Here is a 21,028-nt window from a genome sequence, read left to right as displayed (position 1 = left end):
AAAGCTGTTAAAGGGACCTTAACGCGACACGATTTAACAGGTGTAGTATACTTCACAATGCTGTACACATATTCAAAACATACGATTTTCAAGGTTCATTACAGTTTATTCAACAATATATGTATGGGTTGCTGTATTTTATTCTCTTTCACGCTTTTAGGCATGGAATTTATCATCGTTACACTCGAAGTAGAACAAAATTCAATACCCTTCCAATCATGAGACATATATTCAGAAATAACCCACATGGATTCGTATTTTGGACATGATATACATAATACTTTTCCCACTCACCGCGAGTCCTAATACGTACAAGTTGTCGAATTGTTTTATTATAATTTTAGCTCCATTCTGTTCTGTAGTAATTTATATATTTAAGCGGATACATTAAAATAACATCTCCTCATAACGTAAACAAAAAAATGCTGGCTTTGCTGTTCATGTTACTAATTATTTGACATAACATAAAAGTAACCTTGTAATTTGTAACACTTCGTCTGATTTGTCGATCGAGAAGAAGGGAAGGTAAATAAAAGTGTTTTTGTGTTTAACCTCTAATCAGAGACGTATAATATATGTATTATACGTCTCTGCTCTAATCAAGATATTAAAATCATAATAAATATATTTTGTTATATGTTTGTTATTGAAAGAATATAGCATAAAATCTTCATATATATACCACTATGTTTTGAATTTGATGATAATTTCTGTAATCATATCTAGTGTAATTTATAATAGCTCACTGTAAAGATGTCAATATGAGACAACGATGAATTCCCAGTTCGTGTATCCCACTTACTATGGTACATGTAACAAGTACCATTTCCATGCTGCTTTCTTTACGTCTTTATTCTGGTGATTATATACAAATATTTGTGCTCCAATAATCTTAATCTCCGAAGTGATTGATTCCTTTTCGTCAAAAACATCATTAAAAGAAAAGTTTGTAACGCTTTACAGTGACAAGTATAAAAGAGCGTAATAAGTATCACGTGACGAGTTTTAATAGTCATAGTACGCAAAATATTACCGATAATTTCGAACGATACTATATTGGACACGAAAAGAAACATTTGTAAGATCAAGCCTACTCTTACGGTTCTTGAAACGCGTTTACCATCAAAAATCAACATTTCCAGGAAATAAAATGTTATTCATTATTTCAGAGGTTTATATTTTATTTATCATTTAACTTAGCAATATACTTCCACAATCTTCAAATCTTCTGTAAAATATTATTATATTCTAAATTTCCTGTTGAAGAATTCATTCAATAAAACTAATGTCTTAGAATAAAGATTACGGTTCGTCAAAATGTCTCAAATTTATTACATAACACAAAAATTATTCAAATGTAGCGTCTAAGAATGGTGAGGTGCACATCAATTATTGGTTATTTGGGGAATTCTTTCAAAGCAACATTTAACCGTCCGAAATGAAAGCATCCGCGAACCAGGTGTTGTAATGTGGAAAGACATAAACAATATTCCCATCTGCTAGGTTCATAGATCTGCAACAAAAATGTTAATAAATCTGCCATAACCACAAAAGGGTTCTTCAATCCCGTCTCAATGGACAAACCTGCTAGAAGTTGAATCTAGACGCGAGTTTATTAGACAATGTCAAACTTACTAGCTAATTTACACGTCTGTTGTGTCCAGATAATCCCTTAATGTGTTTTATTGGTACGTGTCCTACAATGTTAGTTACGAAACACGTTGCAGTGTCCAGGAAATCCTTGACCATTTTCTTTAACACTTGTTAAGCTCCTACAATGTCAGTACACATACAGTACGCGTCTATGTTATCCAGGTAATTCTTCATCATGTGTTAAACTGGTACTTGTCCTACATTGTCAGTTCATAAACACGTGTTTAGGAACCAGATAAATCGTGATCATGTAGTAAGAATAACGAGAAAGATTTCATATGCGTGTCTCCTGGATATAGACACATCTTTATCATGACGTAGCAACACCGGTACTGGGTTATGTCAGTTCATATACAAAGCTGTACTGTCCAGGTACTCCTTGATCATTCTGTAGACACACTGATATTGTTCCTTTAAAAAATAATTATGCGAAATTATGAATCGGCCAACAGTATTTAGAAAGATCATTAAGCTGTATGTACAATTTCATTAAAGCAATAAATAACCAGATAACCTATTATGATAAAAACAAACCATATCTGGTAGTAGCTTTTGAATTTATAAAATAAGAAAATCAGTAAGTATTTGTCAACGTATTATCTATTTGACAAAAGTAGCTTTTAATATTTGATAAATTGCTTTGGTTTTCTAATCAACCAATAAGGCCTTAATACAGTTTCAAGAAAAAGATATATTTCATCCTTATCTAAAATAGTGGTAATACATGTATATATTTACAAAATTTATGATGAATTCCGGACGCCTCACGAGTAACTGACGAGTAATCTGAAATACGTCGACCTCTTCGTCCATCTTCAACTGTTCTCTAGCATTACTGATACAGCAGAACATTCCGCTCTGGGAATACCCGTCTCTGAAATTGAAAGCTGAACATGAAATTCGAACAACATATGCACATAAACAGACGAAAAATTGAAAGTGAGATACACTTAAAGAGGAGAAAGAGGACGCCAACAAAAAATATTGCACAACATTACTGCTTCCGTTTTGTTTTACTTATTATCTAAAACACATAATTTTGCAAAGTTTCTACAATGATTGTCAGTTAATTATTTAAAATGCAAATTACATTCATGTTGTCCATTTCATCATTTTGGCGATCTCTCTCCTTGCATCTACACCTTTATGTTGTAAAACGTTAAATCCACACCACGTGTAAAGGATTAGTCACAAAGCCTTGAACATGTTACAAACCGGCACATGACCAATGTCGGTATCGACTTGTCCGACTTCCGTCTGCCGTTGACAAGCTCTAATAGCTGTAGCAGGGATGACTGTTCCGGTACGTCGGACGATTGGTTATCCCAGCCAGACAGGTGGAATACACATATTTTATGTAAGAAATCGTCAGTCTGAAAAATTACAAAATTGATATTATTTATACACTACTTAGGCCCTAGGTAGAGGTACGATAACACTATTTATTTGTAGACATAGTTAAAAGGCTGGAATAATATCCAAAAAAGAGTTCAATGTGTAGCTTAATAGAGGCATTTTTATGTATGTAATTTATAAAAGCCGATTGGTATAGCTTCATATACCAATGCAACATGGAAGAATAAAATCATCGATAGAGTTGATATAGAATATTTGACATGATCAATTTATATTAACTGTCCAAATAATTCTAATTTTGAATGAGCAAAGTTTACCCGATGTTCTAATGTGACTTCTAGCAAGTCCAAATTTTCGATATATGTCGACTTTCTGTCCAGGAGTAACGTGAATTCTCCAAATGTTTTTACTTCATCTACTGGTGGCATCCAATTCTGTATAAGACAAGACAAGTGGTGTATGTTAAGTAAACATCATTTTTAGAGTATGTTCAAATGACATCATAAAAAACAATTTTAATTGCAAAAACATACAATGATGATATGAAAAAGTACTTAATATGTAATCATCAGGATCTGCCCCTGCTTCATCTTTTCAAATGTTAAGTACGTGTAGGATTTATTAAAATGATTTTGAAATGTGATTATTTTTTCTTTCTTTAGTATGATAAATGTATTTACAGCATATGATACATATTCTGCTTGTCAGGAGAGTACAAAGAAAATTGTGTGGTCCATTGATGCAAGAAACAAAAAGACATATACTAACTATGAAATCGTTCTCTATGATGACGATAGTTTCAAAGTAGTTATCTTTCATCATTGTCAACAAATCAACCACAGTCTCCTCCAAAGGTGTCTGGGTGACAATGTATCCAGTCCTGGACGTGTAGGACTGGTGAGTTGATAAATATACAAATCATTTTAATGTATGGCCTGCTTAAACAGGGATATCAATACCAAACCAATTGTTGTTTTTACATATATTGATATCGTCTTATATATCTATGTGACAAGGACGTAATTCTAACAATATGATGTCATTTTTTCCGAGAATCCGCTCCTTCATTGAGACACAGAAAAAAATACATTACATAAAAGCAATATTAGAAATATAATAGAATATAGCTAATATTTGTGTTCAAGGCTCCAGTGTTATTTGGGATGTAACCGTTAATATTTCTTCTATGACCCATACTTATATATATAAGCCTTTAACACGATCTAACTACTATTTGAAATAAAATGTAAATAGAATATGACTGCAACAGTTTGGTAGAGGTACAGTCGGTATTTGGTTGCTGCCATGTATTATTCTACGATATTATTCCATACCGGTGTTGATTATACTCAACTTTTATTCATATTTATTTATTTAAATATTTATTATTTTTTCTCATCATCGACGTAAAACGCAGTGTAAATAAATATAACAATTATTGTTCTGTGAATTTCCATCGTTTTTCCGATTTATCATTAATGTTAAAAAGCAAATGGTCGTTTTCTACGTGATCGAGTATAAACAGAGGAATATATTTACTGGCACCACTACAGCATTGATGTAATCCGTCCTCTCCTTTGATTGTGATTTCAGGTATGCTCTGAATTTATCAACTGGTAAAATATAAAATGAAAATACAAGACTATGTTTACAATCATATTTTTATTCCATGATAAAATTGTGCTTAATTTTGATAATGACCTCGTGACGCATAATTACCTCGTATTGGTATTTGTACCAAAATACATCTTAATTTTAATCTTCACTCACATCATCTCGTTACTGTCTTATTGAATCAGAGTTACGTTAATGGTATTTTCTATTTGTTTTTAATTTTCTTTCCTAACGTTACATGTATAATTGCCCTAAACTTATGTAAACCTTACCTGCTAGAACTGATATCGTATAGTTCTTATTCCTATTTTCTTCTAGTAGAGCCCCTTCAAAGTCCTCCTGCGTGTATGCTGGTTTTAGGGTTTGCGTTAACTATATGTGAAGAAAAATAAATCATTTAATGTTAAACATTTCCACTACATGTTGCCATAATGGTTCCACATATTACACATTATTGAATCAGTCCAAAGATTTATTCAGGATATGTTATATACAATAGATATGCTAGTTGGTTGTGTATGTCAAATATTGTAATTTAATTTTTATGAAAATAATTAATATTTCAAGGAGTTTTATTGCAAACGTATAAAAAAACGTGTATTGATACCTGGTACTCTTTTCTGATTTTTGTCTGGTGTGTAGGCGCCCCATTAGAAAGACTGGCCAGTGTTGTGTGGTACCTCATTTTCGGTATGAGAGTATCTGGCATGTCAAAGGCTTCAATCAACATGTGGTGTATCGCTATATATTGATCCTGCAATAAAAGCATATGGCATCACATTTTACATCAAGTTTCGAAATCACATATTCATATCAACAAATGTCTTCCTATTTATGTCTTCCTTCATTGTATACGATTGTGATTTAGATCAACGTTAGAGGACACTCTTAAATGCCACTGAATGGCACCACTTTAATTAGACACCCTCGTCACATGACTCTGTTTTTGCCAAAGGTATAACCTTAATTATTTTTTTAAATAAACATGTGTCATTTGTACTCCTTTTTGGTTTTAACTTAGCATTTATCACGGATATTGAAATTTTGATTTAAAGATGGGAATGAAAAACAAAACGTACTACCGACAGACGATGGACCTGTGAATTGAACAGTACAACCACTCAGAACTGCCATGACATGACATGAGACACTAAAATGATTATTCTATCTAGGGGACTTTGATAGACATGATTACCAACCATCAATAGTTTGGGTGCAGATATTTTATCTAAAAAAACATATGTTACTTTTGGGAATATTTATTCCTGTTTCCGATCGGGGAAACAAGTGCCATGAACTATGAAGTCATAATTGAAATTGACGTCGCAAAACATTGTTACTTGACATCTTTGATAGAAGATTGAGCAACGGAATCACGTCAAGGGTGTTACCACTAGTGGGAAACCAAATCTGTCAATCAAATCCTAGTAGATTTATCCAATGAGATAGGAGATAGGAAACCTATAATATTTGTGGGAGCGAGGAAACCTATAGTGGTTGTGGGAGTGAGGAAACCATTAGTGATTGTGGGGGAGAGGAAACCTGTAATAGTTGTGGGAGTGAGGAATCCTATAGTAGTTGTGGGAGTGAGGAAACCAATAGTGATTGGGGGGGGGGGGAGAGGAAACCTGTAATAGTTGTGGGAGTGAGGAATCCTATAGTGGTTGTGGGAAGACCTATAGTGGTTGTGGGAGTGAGGAAACCAATAGAGATTGTGGGAGTGGGAAGACCTACAGTGGTTGTGGGAGTTGGTATAATGCGTTAAACCATATCGATATATATGTACTTACACTTGTTTGAACCATGTTCATTCTGTCTTTCCTCATAGTTCTGATGTAGCCCATAACGTCAACCCTCCCGTGGTCTCTTCCATACTTGACCAGGGCGTCCAGAGCAATAAAAGTTCCCGTTCTTCCAATTCCAGCACTAAAATAATTTACCATTTATATCACAAACATTGTAACTGTCATAGTTATTACAAACAGATGGATTGGTGTTCTCGAGGCTTCAATATCAGCCTGGTTTGCTAAATATTAGTTCCATCAGTATATATTTAGGCGACATTCATTAAAGGGAGTTTTGATGTCGTTAATTTTGTGTATGGTTTTACTGTACCTGCAATGTACAACCACCTTTCCAGTCAAGAAACTTGCGTATTGTTTCACGCGGCGATGAAATACGACAATTTCGGTTAGGTCCGGTGTTCCATGGTCGGGCCACGTGGTGAAGTGAAAATGGTGAATTTGTCGTTCTGACTTAGTCTGAATAGAAAAGGCATTTTTAAAATACAGTATTGTAATCTCTCTTTCATTGAAATTACCTGATACAAAATATTGTTTGTATGTTTGTTGGTATAGAACTTAAGACAGTTTAGACTCTCTTTCTGCTGATATAACGAGTAGTATGTATTATCTGATTTTGAGATCATATGAAATACAACCAACCTATTGATATAGAAACAAATTAAGGCATATCGTTAAACCAAATTCACGGTAGATTTTCCAAATATGTGGTTGTAGATCTGAAATAGCCGTGGTTCTATAATATTGCATACCACATCTGCAGGAGGATTAAAGCACATATTTCAAACTGAATGACGTATTCATCTGTAGGAAGAGTGCGGTGAAATGTAGCAAGTGCTGATCAACCAATGGGAGGTATCTTGTATACTTGTAGAATCGTGCATATACAATGCTGGTATTCCGTAATTTGGTAATAACCATATCCAAGCCTTAATCTCTTATAGCTAACGTTCAAGATTTGGCGGTGAAGAGGGGTCTGTGTTGATAAAATACAAAATTTGTAATACTGTTTTGTTAACCAATCAACATTCGGACTGGTTTGTATGAGTCAAATGCCGCAAGGGATATTCAAGCTTTGCAGAGGGAATTCCAAAATGACTCTGACAAAAAGTATAACCTTCTTTTCTGTGATGGTAAGATCCTGGATGACATAGGAGGCGTAGACTCGCTTTCTGTCTAGGACGATGTTAAAATGTGGTGTTGAGAGAGGTTCCTCTTCATCTGGCCAGTACTTGGAACACTTCGGCTAGAGTTCAAACAAAGACATTGAATGATGTTTGAAGATCAATGCTGACATGAAAGGTAAAAGCATATTCACAAAAATAAGTCTTTAATTCTGCAAAAATATTTTCCAAGTTCAAATGTTTCCATCTAGCGTATTGAAAACGCTGTCAGAATTATGGCGCTCCGGGGCTAGCTCCTATACAAAGGAACATCCCTTGACAGGAACACTTCCCTCTGGAAGTTTTTCTGTCTGTCTGTTTCTGTTTTATTGTCTTTCTTTCTAACATTGCTTCACTATAATTCTTCCAAAATACACCATCTGGGGTTTTCACTCAGTCTGATACCCATATTTGATGTGTATCTATGTATGTGAAAAAAACCACCGAAAAACCTACACAAAGTACAGCATGAAACTCTAAAGACATTTAAAGTCCAGATTAACTCATAAAGGTGCATGATTGCCTTATCAAATATGGATTGCCCTCGATTTCCTTTAATTATATCTCGTCACTCCGTCTTATTGCTGTTTTCTTTTGACCTTTCTTTCTTCAAGAAGATTAATCTTCTTCTTACCTTTGCTCCTTCGACTAGATTGGTAAGCATAACGATTTTGCCGGAATGCTGTTGCCAGATCATAAGCCAAAAATCGTCAATGGTTCCAGGTCTTGGACCTTTCATAAAATCAAAAAGTTTTCTATACGATATTATTTTTTCTATACGCCCTATCAAATCCCAAACTGAAATGTGTATGTTGTACGTAAAAGTGGTTTGTGTCAGGAACAGTTCTTTACATAGAAATCATATTTAGATTTAAAAGCATGTTGGTGAATAGGGAATTTTTCTCTGATCGTTTCAGTTTCTTCACTTACAAAAATATAACAATAGAACTCATTTTTTTTACAAAGGATATCTCGCATAATAAATTTCAATTTAAGGACATGTTTCTTTGTCAATTGAAGTAGCGGTTGATAGCAGGAGCCAACGGGCTAACTAAAAGGTAAACTGAATTTCTAGTTGTGTCAATAAAAAAACATAATGAAAGTATAATGTTACCTTGTGTGGCTATGTATTCAGCAGTCTGCGTCATACTCTGAAGGAACGTGACGACACAGATTCAATGTTCATGAAAGACATTCGAGGCGTTTTAGAAAAGTACACGGGTAGCATTGAAATGTATGTTAATGCTATTGTTACAACTTTCAGTTGGTTGTACTTTCAAACAAGTAAAGCTGAACAATGTAAAACTTGTACAAGCGTCAATACAATGATAAAAATGTCGAATTCGGCGTGAAAAGACATCAAGAGAATCAAACAACATTAGAAATAAAGAAAATAGTTTTCATGTTTCTCTACAAAAACAAGGTATTGGCATTTTCAAACACAATACTAAACCCCAGACTATATATCGATAGGGAGGTCGTACAGCCTATTTGTATATTAAGTTATCCATACAAATACTACTGTGATACGTACATCAATGTAGTTAGCGTTGATATAATCAGAGTTCGGATCCTCCGCCAATGTGTCAAGTTTCACCCTTGAATGGTCATCTATGTAAAAAGTAAAAACGTTCCCATATTATGTTAATTTAATTGAATTCAATGGTCTCTGAATACTGAGGCGAAGTTACAACATAAGAGAGATATTATTATCCCTGAACAATGAGATAGAGTCAATACATAAGAGTCATTTAATAATCTCTAACTATTTTTGGCAAAGTGACAACATAAGTGTAATTTAATGATTACCTAATATTTAGGCAAAGTTACGACTTAGGAGACATTTAATAATCTCTTTATATTGAGGCAAATTTACAACATAAGAAAGATATGATAATCCCTGAACACTGAGAAGAGGCTTCAGCATAACAGTCATTTAATGACCGGAATACTGATGTAAAGATACAAACATAAGAGTAATTTATTAATCACTTTATATTGAAGTACAGTAACAACGTGAGAGCCATTCAATAATTCTAAATATTGAGATAGTTACCACATAAGATTCTATAAAAAATCATCTCTGAATACTGAGATCAGCTGAAGTATCAGAGAAATGTAACTATCTGAGCTGAATAAAAATAAGAGAAATTATACTGAATATATTGAATACTAAGGTTATACAGATCGGTTACAACATTAGCTAGTACAATTACATACATCTGGTAATTCCTATATTGTACGATCTTACTTACATGGATATGTTGCCTTAAATCTATTTTTCGGCTTGTTTTCCGATAGCAATCCCGTTGCATGTTCGTGTAGTGCTCCTGATGGCAATGACTGTAACAGATAATAACATTGATTTTATTTTTCTTGGAAATCATATGAATTCAGTAAATACATTGTTTCATATATCATTTCCTTCATGGTAATAATTTTAGATGATACAATTTTCCTACAACCTCATTATTTGATTCGTAATCATATTGAGATCTGTTAATTGTGATATTGACTCGATGTTAATGGTTTTAGAAACACCAGGTCAATATTAACTTTATAACGTCACTCTATTGTAACATCATATATTGATCGCAGCAAAATGCAGTACTTTTCACTTGACGATTTACTAACATGAAAGCTTGGTCTTCTTAGTGATAACGCGTAATACTTTCATATCTAATATAACAATGCATGACTTTTATTTCCATAATCATGTGATAAATGGACCTGAAAAGTGATATTTGCCTTGACTTCGTCTCGGTCAATTTCGCTTTCACATGTTAATATAACCACGTATTCACCTCAATAAAGGCCCTTATTTGTTAAATATAATAAGTGAATTAGTTTGCAACTCCCTTCAGAAATATGCTCTGATGAACCTGGAGTTGTGCGATAATCTACCATTTAGCATCAAATGTGCTGATAGTCTACACGGAATGGTGTCAAGGGTATAGGGATTGCAGTCTAGCATAGAGATTCTCGTTTGGTTTGTTTTATGTGTTGATTTACTGTTCGTTTACTGCTGCACCAGGTTTGATCCTTTAATTTGCTGTATTCTAACAGTACTGCATATGCTGATATTCACTTTCTTTTCCACATAACTTGCATAACGATGCTTTGAATTTGAAAACAAAGGTCTCCCCTACATATTGTGTTTAAACGATCTGATACCATAATTTAAATAACACTTACCGCATACTCGTCCTTGAAAGCTTTCGCCTTGTTTTGCATCTTAGATTTAACCAAAGATTTGAGGTCTGAAACCGCAACCCCTAGGTCACCAGAATTGCAGTAGACGACATCTGAAGTGTTTCCATCTTTAACTACTTCTTCAGTATTGACGTAAACATTGCAGCTGTTTTGGGAAGGTTCTTCTGGATCTTCATCCGACACTTTTTCACATATAGAAAATAATTGTATATTTTTTAATCAGACACAACTTTCATTAGTAAAGTATGACACAAACAAACATATGTATTTACAGGGTAAAGAAAATACATAGAAAATACAAATGTGCTACAAAACAAATATAAGAAATTAAATTAATTACTTTCTCGGATCGCAGATATTGAATTGATGTAGATATGGCTTTCAGCTATTTCCTTTCTGGCAATGTTTGCAGAGGACCGCTGTCTACTGGAATCCAGTCTACGCCTGATGCAGAATTAAAAACATAGTTCGTCATCTTTAATAGCATAATCTTAAACCACCTCTTTATTGAAAGTGAATTATTATCGAAATCGACAGTTGAGGTAGTGTATAAAACGGATATAAAGCGTAGTTAAATGCTTCTAAAACAACAGTGGCAAGAAGAATCAGCAAAAACGGTAAAGTCAAAACAAATAAGGTCTTTCGGAAAACGAAATACCTCCTAAAGTATTTATTTTTTTAATTTTGATATCGATAACAGTTCACTTACTTATTTAGTCAAAAGAATACATTATCATGCTGTCAATGACAATATCTTCACAAGTGAATATTCAACAGGGAAAGGCACAAAGGAACTGTGAACAAATTAAACAACAAATTTCGTAATAATCTCCACCAAGCATACCTTTGGTAGATTCTAGTGCAATGTATGGCAAGCGCTCTTATGACTTCCATCAAATCCAGAAACGGACAGGGTTTATTTACAGAGTAAATGGGCATTCTGACAGGAAATCATAATGAGGGTCATATGTTATGCATGAACATGTTACACTTTCAGGCAACTATTTTTTCCTGCGGATTTTTACGTCGTATGTGTTGAAGCTGTTTTTAAGACATCAGAGCTTTGGATTTCACCGAATTTCCATGGGCTACGCTCCTTTAAGTTCCATTCCCTTCATCCCTGGACTATATCATGACAAAGTTGCTAGGCTGATAATATCCTTTCAGACGAGCGACAATCGATCAACGGATCAAACTAGTCTATTTATAAAATGCACAAGGTGGCGTTTACAAAGCCTTCGATTTCGTCGTGACATTTTCCAGGGGTGTAGAGAACGTTTGAAAGCAAAACCTCATAAACAGAACGGTCATGATTTGGGGGTTTTTCGTTGTCATAACCATTAATTAATATTGAACAATAACTACAAGGGCGTCAACACTAAGGGACCATATCAGTATTCAAAGCAGGTAAGACCCAACAAAATTACTGTTGAAAACTGACAATAAATGAAACATCTATAGAAAATCAGGATTTATTTCCACGTAATAAAAAAAGTTACATAAATACCTTCTGATAATGACAAATAGGACGATTGCGATGATGATAATCAATACAAAGGCACCACCCACTGCTCCTGCAATTGGTCCGGGGCCCACAGGATCCTCACTTGCTATGGTTAATTGTAAATAAAAGTACATATCAAAAGGGGTAGCCTCAGAATTCAACAAAAGATATGTGCATTCGTCGAGTACATAGTGATTCACAAAGATCCTGACTTACAAAGCAAGTTATTAAAGATATGTCTTCTTCTCACGTGTTAATGTGATATGAATGTCAATGCTTCAGTGTTTTGTCGTCAATTGCCCCATTCTCGCAATGAGGACGTGGCATTGCTTGGGTAAGACCTTATTTACAAGGCGGTTGTCGTCGATGTAGGAAAAGACGCTTACCCTTCCGGACCACCTGGTTATATTCTGATTCCCGCTTTTTCAGTGGTCTTCGTGTATCACAAGAGTTTCCTCTTGTTTCTGGATGTTGTAACGACCTTAAATCTCATATATATACCACTCTATGGCACTGCCAATAGATAACCTTACCAAGATTGGATTACATTCATATAGACTATATATGCCATAACATTACAGTTCCATACTGAAATAAACAAAAGCTAGATATCCTTGATTATGTGTTACATGTACGTGATCGAGTCGTTTTAACATATGTTTGACGATTAATTATTGTAATTATACCCGATTCACACGTAGGTCCTTCGAATCCAGAATAACAGTCAGTCTCGCATACTCCCGAGTCCATTGTACATAAGTCGCACTGACCACATAACAGGCTGCAATTCCTTTCGTATCGACCGGCTTCGCAGGCTTAAAATAGTGCGGAACACAAGAAAAAAAGAAAAAGAACATCCTTTTTAAACGTTATAACAGTCGAATGTAACAATAAATTGTAGCTTCAGCTAAAGAGTACGATCAAATTAATTATATATGTTATTGTCTTTATCACTAAAATTAAATAATTATTTCAGTAATTTTCTCCAGAAGCATCATATATTAAATATTTCTTGTTTTGAAAACAGGGATAAAAGTTAAAGAATGAAACACAAAAGCTGCATGAGCCGACCTCGGGACCTAAACAGATGTTACTATTTAGGAATGATATCAGCATCAAAATGAAATATTAACACCTTGACAATGGAAGTAGCTCTTAGCAAGAAAACTCCCATTTTGCTGCATCATCGTTAATAAAAAGGAGATAATAATCCAAAATCGTAAAATGACTATATACTTCTTCTTTGTGATAATTACTGATGCAATGGTATATTAACCTTAAATGGCGTATCATATATTTATTGACACTGTTGCTATATAGAAATGTGTCAGACTATGATTTGTTTCTGTCATAATGTAGAATGGCGTAATACTAGCGTTTTACAAGCATGCAGCCATTTGTTATGCAATATCTTATTTATTTTTGGAGTTCACGTTGTGTTGACGATGTTATGAAAATAGTTTGTGCTAATGTCGTGAACGTTTCCCATGAAAACGCGTTCAGAAAATTATGAATGAAAATTTGTGCAAATTCAAGCGAAATGTTCCGTTTCAATCTTCTATGGATGTTCATTATTCATATATTTTCTTTTTAAATGTATCTAAACACCGATCACATATGATTTATGTCACTACAACTTTGAAATGCATATGACTGCTGTGGTTAACTCCCCTTCATCTTCCTAACTGACGGTTTGTTTAGTATTCAGAAGTTTTAGTATGTATGATTTCGCTAATTAACGACCGCGAATACATAATATTTACAAATTTATTTAACTGGAAATGCAGTTACAAGAGTTTAGATTCCAAGATTGATCCCAAATTCCAAGCATCGTGTAAGGGGAATAGCAATCATGAGCTTAAAAAAACATTTAAGTCAGGCGAGAGAGTATCTCTCGTCACAGTGTCACAGTGTTCAGTAACTCCAGATGTGGTTGACAGTCTTCTGAGGCAGGCAACACCGATACCGTTTTAGCGCATATAAACAAGGAAATGAATAGTATCACTTAGTAAGACTCAATTAATTGCATAAATACTTTGAAGAAATGAAACGAGTGTTAGATAAATCCTCAAGTAGAACTTTCTTACCATAACAGTGACCAGTGTTCATATCACAGAGGCTGTCTTTACAGTTTGTGGAGCATTCCTGGTCACATCTACTGCCATGATATCCTGGATCACATTCTTAAATCAAACATTAATGTATTGTAATGATGAACAGTTTGCAAAACATAGATATTAGACTCCTGGTAAATATCTATTGCGTATTGGACATACAACCCCTCACTTTATGTTGTTATACAAAGAGAAAGATCTGGCAAAGTATTATATTCCTTGGTTACATCAAAATATTAATATTCATTTCAATCAAAAACTGTATTTAATCATAATATATCTATTAATTGATTCCGCAATTAAACAATATGCAATAATGAATATCAATTAAAACGATAACTTAGATTTATTTAAAAAGCTTAAGTCTAAATATTATGGAATATTTGAAACAAATCGATATCGTATGCAAAAACATAGCTATACCGAGAATATACAGTGCATGCCTACCGTAACAAAAGCCTTCCTCTCTGGTACAATTGTTGACAGCACACTGGAAGGGGCAGTTGGAATCACATGTTGTATTGTACTTCCCTTTGAGGCATTCTGAGACACACAATAGTATTAGTATTTTTAACAATTAGATACTCTATTCCAAAAACACAGGTTAAGATTACTACTCAAATTTCAATAGATATTTCATTCCATTAGCAGTTGCTTACATTGAGAAAGCGCCTTATATACCACTTTTTATTACTTATAAAACTTCTTTTAAATTGAATGTATTGAAGATTTTGTTTTATTTTGTATCAACGGCATAATGCTGCTCACAGACAATATCACGAATTGCAGGTACACGCAACGTTAATAGTAAGTACAATAGGATATACTAGGATGGACGCACTGACAAAGTGATTATACCATAACCCCTGTTTTCTAACTGGGGGTATATACTCTGTATGAGAACACCATCTTTATGCTGTATACTAATTTAAATTCAAATTTCATAGAATTACTGGCAATTTCTTCAATATAAAAATCTGTACAACTTTCTTACCATAACAGTGACCAGTGTCCATATCAGAGAGGCTGTCTTTACAGTTTGTGGAGCATTCCTGGTCACATCTACTGCCATGATATCCTGGAGCACATTCTAAAATCAAACATCAAGCATCGTGTAAGGGGAATAGCAATCATGAGCTTAAAAAAACATTTAAGTCAGACGAGAGAGTATCTCTCGTCACAGTGTCACAGTGTTCAGTAACTCCAGATGTGGTTGACAGTCTTCTGAGGCAGGCAACACCGATACCGTTTTAGCGCATATAAACATGGAAATGAATAGTATCACTTAGTAAGACTCAATTAATTGCATAAATACGTTGAAGAAATGAAACGAGTGTTAGATAAATCCTCAAGTAGAACTTTCTTACCATAACAGTGACCAGTGTCCATATCACAGAGGCTGTCTTTACAGTTTGTGGAGCATTCCTGGTCACATCTACTGCCATGATATCCTGGATCACATTCTTAAATCAAACATTGATGTATTGTAATGATGAACAATTTGCAAAACACAGATATTAGACTCCTGGTAAATATCTATTGCGTATTGGACATACAACCCCTCACTTTATGTTGTTATCTTATACAAAGAGAATGATCTGGCAAAGTATTATATTCCTTGGTTACATCAAAATATTAATATTCATTTCAATCAAAAACTGTATTTAATCATAATATATCTATTAATTGATTCCGCAATTAAACAATATGCAATAATGAATATCAATTAAAACGATAACTTAGATTTATTTAAAAAGCTTAAGTCTAAATATTATGGAATATTTAAAACAAATCGATATCGTATGCAAAAACATAGCTATACCGAGAATATACAGTGCATGCCTACCGTAACAAAAGCCTTCCTCTCTGGTACAATTGTTGACAGCACACTGGACGGGGCAGTTGGTATCACATGTTGTATTGTACTTCCCTTTGAGGCATTCTGAGACACACAATAGTATAAGTATTTTTAACAATTAGATACTTTATTCCAAAAACACAGGTTAAGATTACTACTTCAATTTCAATAGATATTTCATTCCATTAGCAGTTGCTTACATTGAGAAAGCGCCTTATATACCACTTTTTATTACTTATAAAACTTCTTTTAAATTGAATGTATTGAAGATTTTGTTTTATTTTGTATCAACGGCATAATGCTGCTCACACACAATATCACGCATTGCAGGTACACGCAACGTTAATAGTAAGTACAACAGGATATACTAGGATGGACGCACTGACAAAGTGATTATACCATAAACCCTGTTTTCTAACTGGGGGTATATACTCTGCATGAGAACACCATCTTTATGCTGTATACTAATTTAAATTCAAATTTCATAGAATTACTGGCAATTTCTTCAATATTAAAATCTGTACAACTTTCTTACCATAACAGTGACCAGTGTCCATATCACAGAGGCTGTCTTTACAGTTTGTGGAGCATTCCTGGTCACATCTACTGCCGTGATATCCTGTAGCACAATCTAAAAAAGATACATTAACATTAAAAATAATTGGTATAAAACATATTTTAAGCTTCTTGATGACATCAGTTGTTGTATATTGGACATACACTCCTATGTTTTCATTTTATACTCTTACTAATGTTAAGAGAATTATCATGCGATGATTTGGTAAAGTATTATATTAATTGATTATATGATTGTACATGGTCTAAATAGACTGCAATTAGTGATACAAGCATATTAATGCTCTTATTAATCGAATACTATCTTTATCAAAAATATCCTAGTAACTGATTCCTAAATTCAACCATTTAAAGTACCTTAATGACAAAATTAAAAACATAATTAGGATTAATTAAGCAACGAAAATTTAAATCATTAAGGAAGTATCGACGAACGAATGCGTAGAAGCTTGCATGCTATGCCAAACACATTACACGCTATACCTACAATAACAAAAACCTTCCTCTCTCGTACAATTGTTGACGTCACAGTGGATGGGGCACTCAGTATGACACGTTGTATTGAATCTTCCCTGGGGGCATTCTGAGACAGACAAGAGTGTAAGAAGTTAACACAATAAATGTAGTATGTAAATGAATTACTATTTTAACTTTTTAAATAATCTCTCCATTTGCAGTTGATTACAAAGTGAAAGCATTTTTATGTATTCAGCCCTTTATTGCCATTTAAAACACTTATTATTGTGTTGATTGTACCTATTATTTTGTTAGATTTTGTATATTTCGCATGTACGACATCATGCTTATGACAAACAAGTTGAAAACCGCAATATTATCTAGTTATAACGAAATACATATCAACAGTTTTTCTGTGACATGTCCAAGATACATAAAGAAGGGATATTCCGAACGGAGTAACGGTACATAAAAAAAACATTACATCGACCTTGTTACCGAGTGTTATGGAATTGCACATGTTTCGAGTTTGCTTTTATATTATCTATGAGTGTCAGTGAAACATTAAAATGTTATGTAATGTTCTCAAAAAAGAGAGGAGGGAGGCTATCATTTTTTAATCACTTTAAAACAGTGGATGATAGATATTTTACTTTTTTATTTTGTATCATTTGACTTTAAACTCACAATGGTCATGCATTACTATACAATTACATCTGATAAAATGATATTGTGAAAACGACAGCACTGATATTATTTTTTAAAAATGTAAAAGTATAAAGAAAATGTATTAAGTTGTTGCAGCATATATGCCGTTATGATTGCGTAATTAGCTCCTCACCAACACATCGACCCGTTTCTTTAGAACATTCGTTGTTTGCGCAATATGTAGAACACCTGTATTCACACACATTGCCGTACGTCCCTGGAATACACTCTACGAAAGTAAATCAGATTATTCAATATAAGGTAAAATCTCAGTTCTCAATTTTTTTCATTATCTCATACAAAGTAAAACAGATAATTTTTTGTTTGTTTGTTAATTTTTTGTTTTTATTTTCCTCATGCATAGTTAAAAAGAAATAGCGCATCGAAATTATATGATATTTTTATGTATCTCATACAAAGAAAAACGTAAAAATAATAAACAAAAGAATACAAAATAATTTGTTAAGTAGCTATTTTATAATATTATAGGGAAAACAGAAAAATATGCCAATTATAGAGACAATGTATGATAGCACAGTTGAAAATCAAGAGTCGTGCAAAACACATCAACCAGAACAGGGGAAAAAACGAGCCTCTAGTTTTGTATACGTGTTGTGACCTCCCCTAGTTGTGTTGCTGTTTAACTAATTAACGTATGATCTTATTGCTTTAATTCCAAATAGAATCTCTTGCTTTATTGTAAATTCTGTGACAAAAACAACAGTTCATGTTAGTCAAATTTCCCTAATCCCCATTTTTCAATCGTCGGTAGTCTTGCAAGTGGCATCCCCTTACATTATAGGAACGAACTGTTACGAAAAATTGCCTACTGCTTAATAATTTTCTTTTTTTAAATAATTTTTGATTGTTGTTTAGAAGATTTAAAAACGACGTCATGAAACGTTCAGGCTTCATTATTGTCATAACTATGACGCTCACTTCTGCTGATTAACCACCCATACATTTTTTTTATATATTTTTCCTTTTATTAAATAAAACTTCAGTGTGTTAACTTTTTTCGGTTTGTTCTTGGCTGTGAAACAGTTACCGTCTTTGATATTGATAATAAGCTTAGATAACTAGAATGAATAAGTGTGTGTTACTCAACAGAGCAATACTCTGAATCATCACATTCATTTTGTGTACATGTACCCGAGCAGGAACAAAAGCCACCGTGAAGCCCCGGGACACAATCTGAAAAATAATTCCTAAGTTACACTGTAATCAATAATAAATGTGTCTGAATATCAATTATTATTATGGAAGCCACAATGTCGAAAATTTATTTTTGGTACAGCCTTTTAAGACGGATTATTCATTATAAATAGCCTTTAGAGACAATCACGCCGACGGGATATGCTTTAACATCCCCATAGGAATTTAATAATACATGTTCCTTCATGGTTGATGTTATTTGTCCTATTATACTATGTAATTAGTTCATTTTTGTCTTGAAAAATGAATAGAGTGTCTAGGAATAAAAAATGTTATAAACCGTGACAGTGTAATTGGCATACTAAACATTTCTCGGTCAGGAACTTCTTGAGTAAGTCCTGCTCAAAGAATTCTACAAAACGATAAATATCTCGAAAAAGCCAAATAAATACCAAATAGATCGACTTACCGAAACAGGTCCCATCTGTTGGATCACAGTTCCCGCCATAGCAATTCACTGAACAGGCCTGACTACAGTTATTTGCTCCATATTTTCCTACTACACATCCTTCATAGGCAAAATAAAACTGATATTAAAATACCTACTGATTGATTTCAATAACACAAGAACAGTTATATATGTCATAAGAAAGCGCAGATTGCTATTTATTTTTTACATGCGTATTAAAATATATTTTATCAACCGCCATGGTATATACAATGTTCTAGAAAGGAAATTAGGCATAATGAATTTAAAAGATTACCATGACGTAGCTAAAGACAATAAAAATAAGCATATGTCTTTTTTGCCTCTTGCGCTTTATAATTGATCGTTTAATAATAATATGACTAAAGATATCAGTTAAATGGCATTAAGACAAATATTCAAATGACGTTGTTACCATTTAATAAGGGTAGACAGAAACGAGTATTTATAGCTTACCAAACACTTCAACTTCACAAAGTTCCAGGAATGCGTTATTGTCATACCAGTTGTACCGTTTGGAGTTGTTCCTATAGTTGTAGACGGTCACATACCGAGCTACATACGGGCACTGATGTGTCACCACCAACTCTACATCTGCTTCAGTACTACTCTTGTCCTCATAACAGAGGACGCCTTGTGTGGGGTTCTCGGTGGTATTGGACAGATACAGGTGGTAGCCAGCAAATCGGCTTTGCAAATTATCTATAAACATAGACATTGTTTTATTTACTAATAACTTAATTTTGTCTATTACAAGCATTCTTAAGACTTCGTATGCGATACAACAGAAACCAATAACACAACTGAAAAGCGAATAACTATACATTTATAATGTGTTTGCTTCTTTATCAGATATAATAATAATAAAGACCGATAAATGATTTTCTAACAGTTCGGTAGGTATCCGTGTAAATCTACAAAAACAGAAGAAGAATAAAAAGAGAAAAAAAACCCACTTTAATTGCACTGCTGGAATTTGCAATTGGATTCTTAACAAGTTGCTCAATTTAATTCAAGTAGCTAGTTATCTTTTTCGTTAGGAAATGCACTTTAGCTTGCTTTACAATAAATGGAACTTTTGTAGACCAATATAAAGCAAGTATAATGAAGGATATGCGACTTTGCAATTATACTAGTGACGCGGCATGTTTTGTATATGGCTTTGGATATAGCTGACGAACTAAATAAAAAAAAATGCAACTATTTGTCTATTGGTTATTTCCACCAATGCTAAATTGTCAGAATTGTGACATTTTTTTTAAAATTTATTATTATCTTGAATCGGAAAGCAAACAATGAAATCGTATAGTATTCAATGAATACAATAAGGATGTTATACATTATCACTGATTAATAAGACTATTAATAT

The 21,028-nt window shown here is 33.5% G+C and overlaps 1 protein-coding gene across 1 annotated transcript; it reads right to left on the bottom strand.

Annotated features, from left to right (window-relative positions):
- Positions 1-99: 99 nt before the first annotated feature.
- LOC110466633 (receptor-type tyrosine-protein phosphatase T-like) lies at positions 100-20,377 on the bottom strand. Its single transcript, XM_021523266.1, has 29 exons — positions 20,116-20,377; positions 19,642-19,740; positions 18,151-18,246; positions 17,341-17,436; positions 16,813-16,908; positions 16,266-16,361; positions 15,787-15,882; positions 15,414-15,509; positions 14,867-14,962; positions 14,393-14,488; positions 12,992-13,120; positions 12,309-12,411; positions 11,142-11,245; positions 10,784-10,983; positions 9,844-9,931; positions 9,123-9,199; positions 8,703-8,739; positions 8,223-8,320; positions 7,543-7,671; positions 6,739-6,884; positions 6,414-6,549; positions 5,231-5,377; positions 4,896-4,995; positions 4,549-4,622; positions 3,778-3,903; positions 3,327-3,443; positions 2,869-3,026; positions 2,392-2,527; positions 100-2,064 (listed from the first exon to the last, which is right to left on the bottom strand). Exons 1-29 carry the CDS (start codon positions 20,375-20,377, stop codon positions 1,996-1,998), a joined length of 3,303 nt encoding a protein of 1,100 aa, XP_021378941.1. The 3' UTR covers positions 100-1,995.
- Between the last annotated feature and the right edge of the window lie 651 nt (positions 20,378-21,028).

This window comes from Mizuhopecten yessoensis, unplaced genomic scaffold (assembly GCF_002113885.1).
Source record: "Mizuhopecten yessoensis strain PY_sf001 unplaced genomic scaffold, ASM211388v2 scaffold11139, whole genome shotgun sequence".
In the NCBI taxonomy this organism is placed as follows: domain Eukaryota; kingdom Metazoa; phylum Mollusca; class Bivalvia; order Pectinida; family Pectinidae; genus Mizuhopecten; species Mizuhopecten yessoensis.
The sequence above is the reverse complement of the archived record's forward strand: the minus strand, read 5'-3'. Positions and strand labels throughout refer to the sequence as shown.

Excerpts from the sequence above, each read along its gene's own strand:
- LOC110466633 (XM_021523266.1), bottom strand. The coding sequence starts at position 20,377 with ATGTCTATGTTTATAGATAATTTGCAAAGCCGATTTGCTGGCTACCAC. Across the intron at positions 8,740-9,122 it reads TCAACGCTAACTACATTGAT|AGTATGACGCAGACTGCTGA; the intron begins GTACGTATCACA and ends ACGTTCCTTCAG. Across the intron at positions 7,672-8,222 it reads ATCTAGTCGAAGGAGCAAAG|CCGAAGTGTTCCAAGTACTG; the intron begins GTAAGAAGAAGA and ends TTTGAACTCTAG.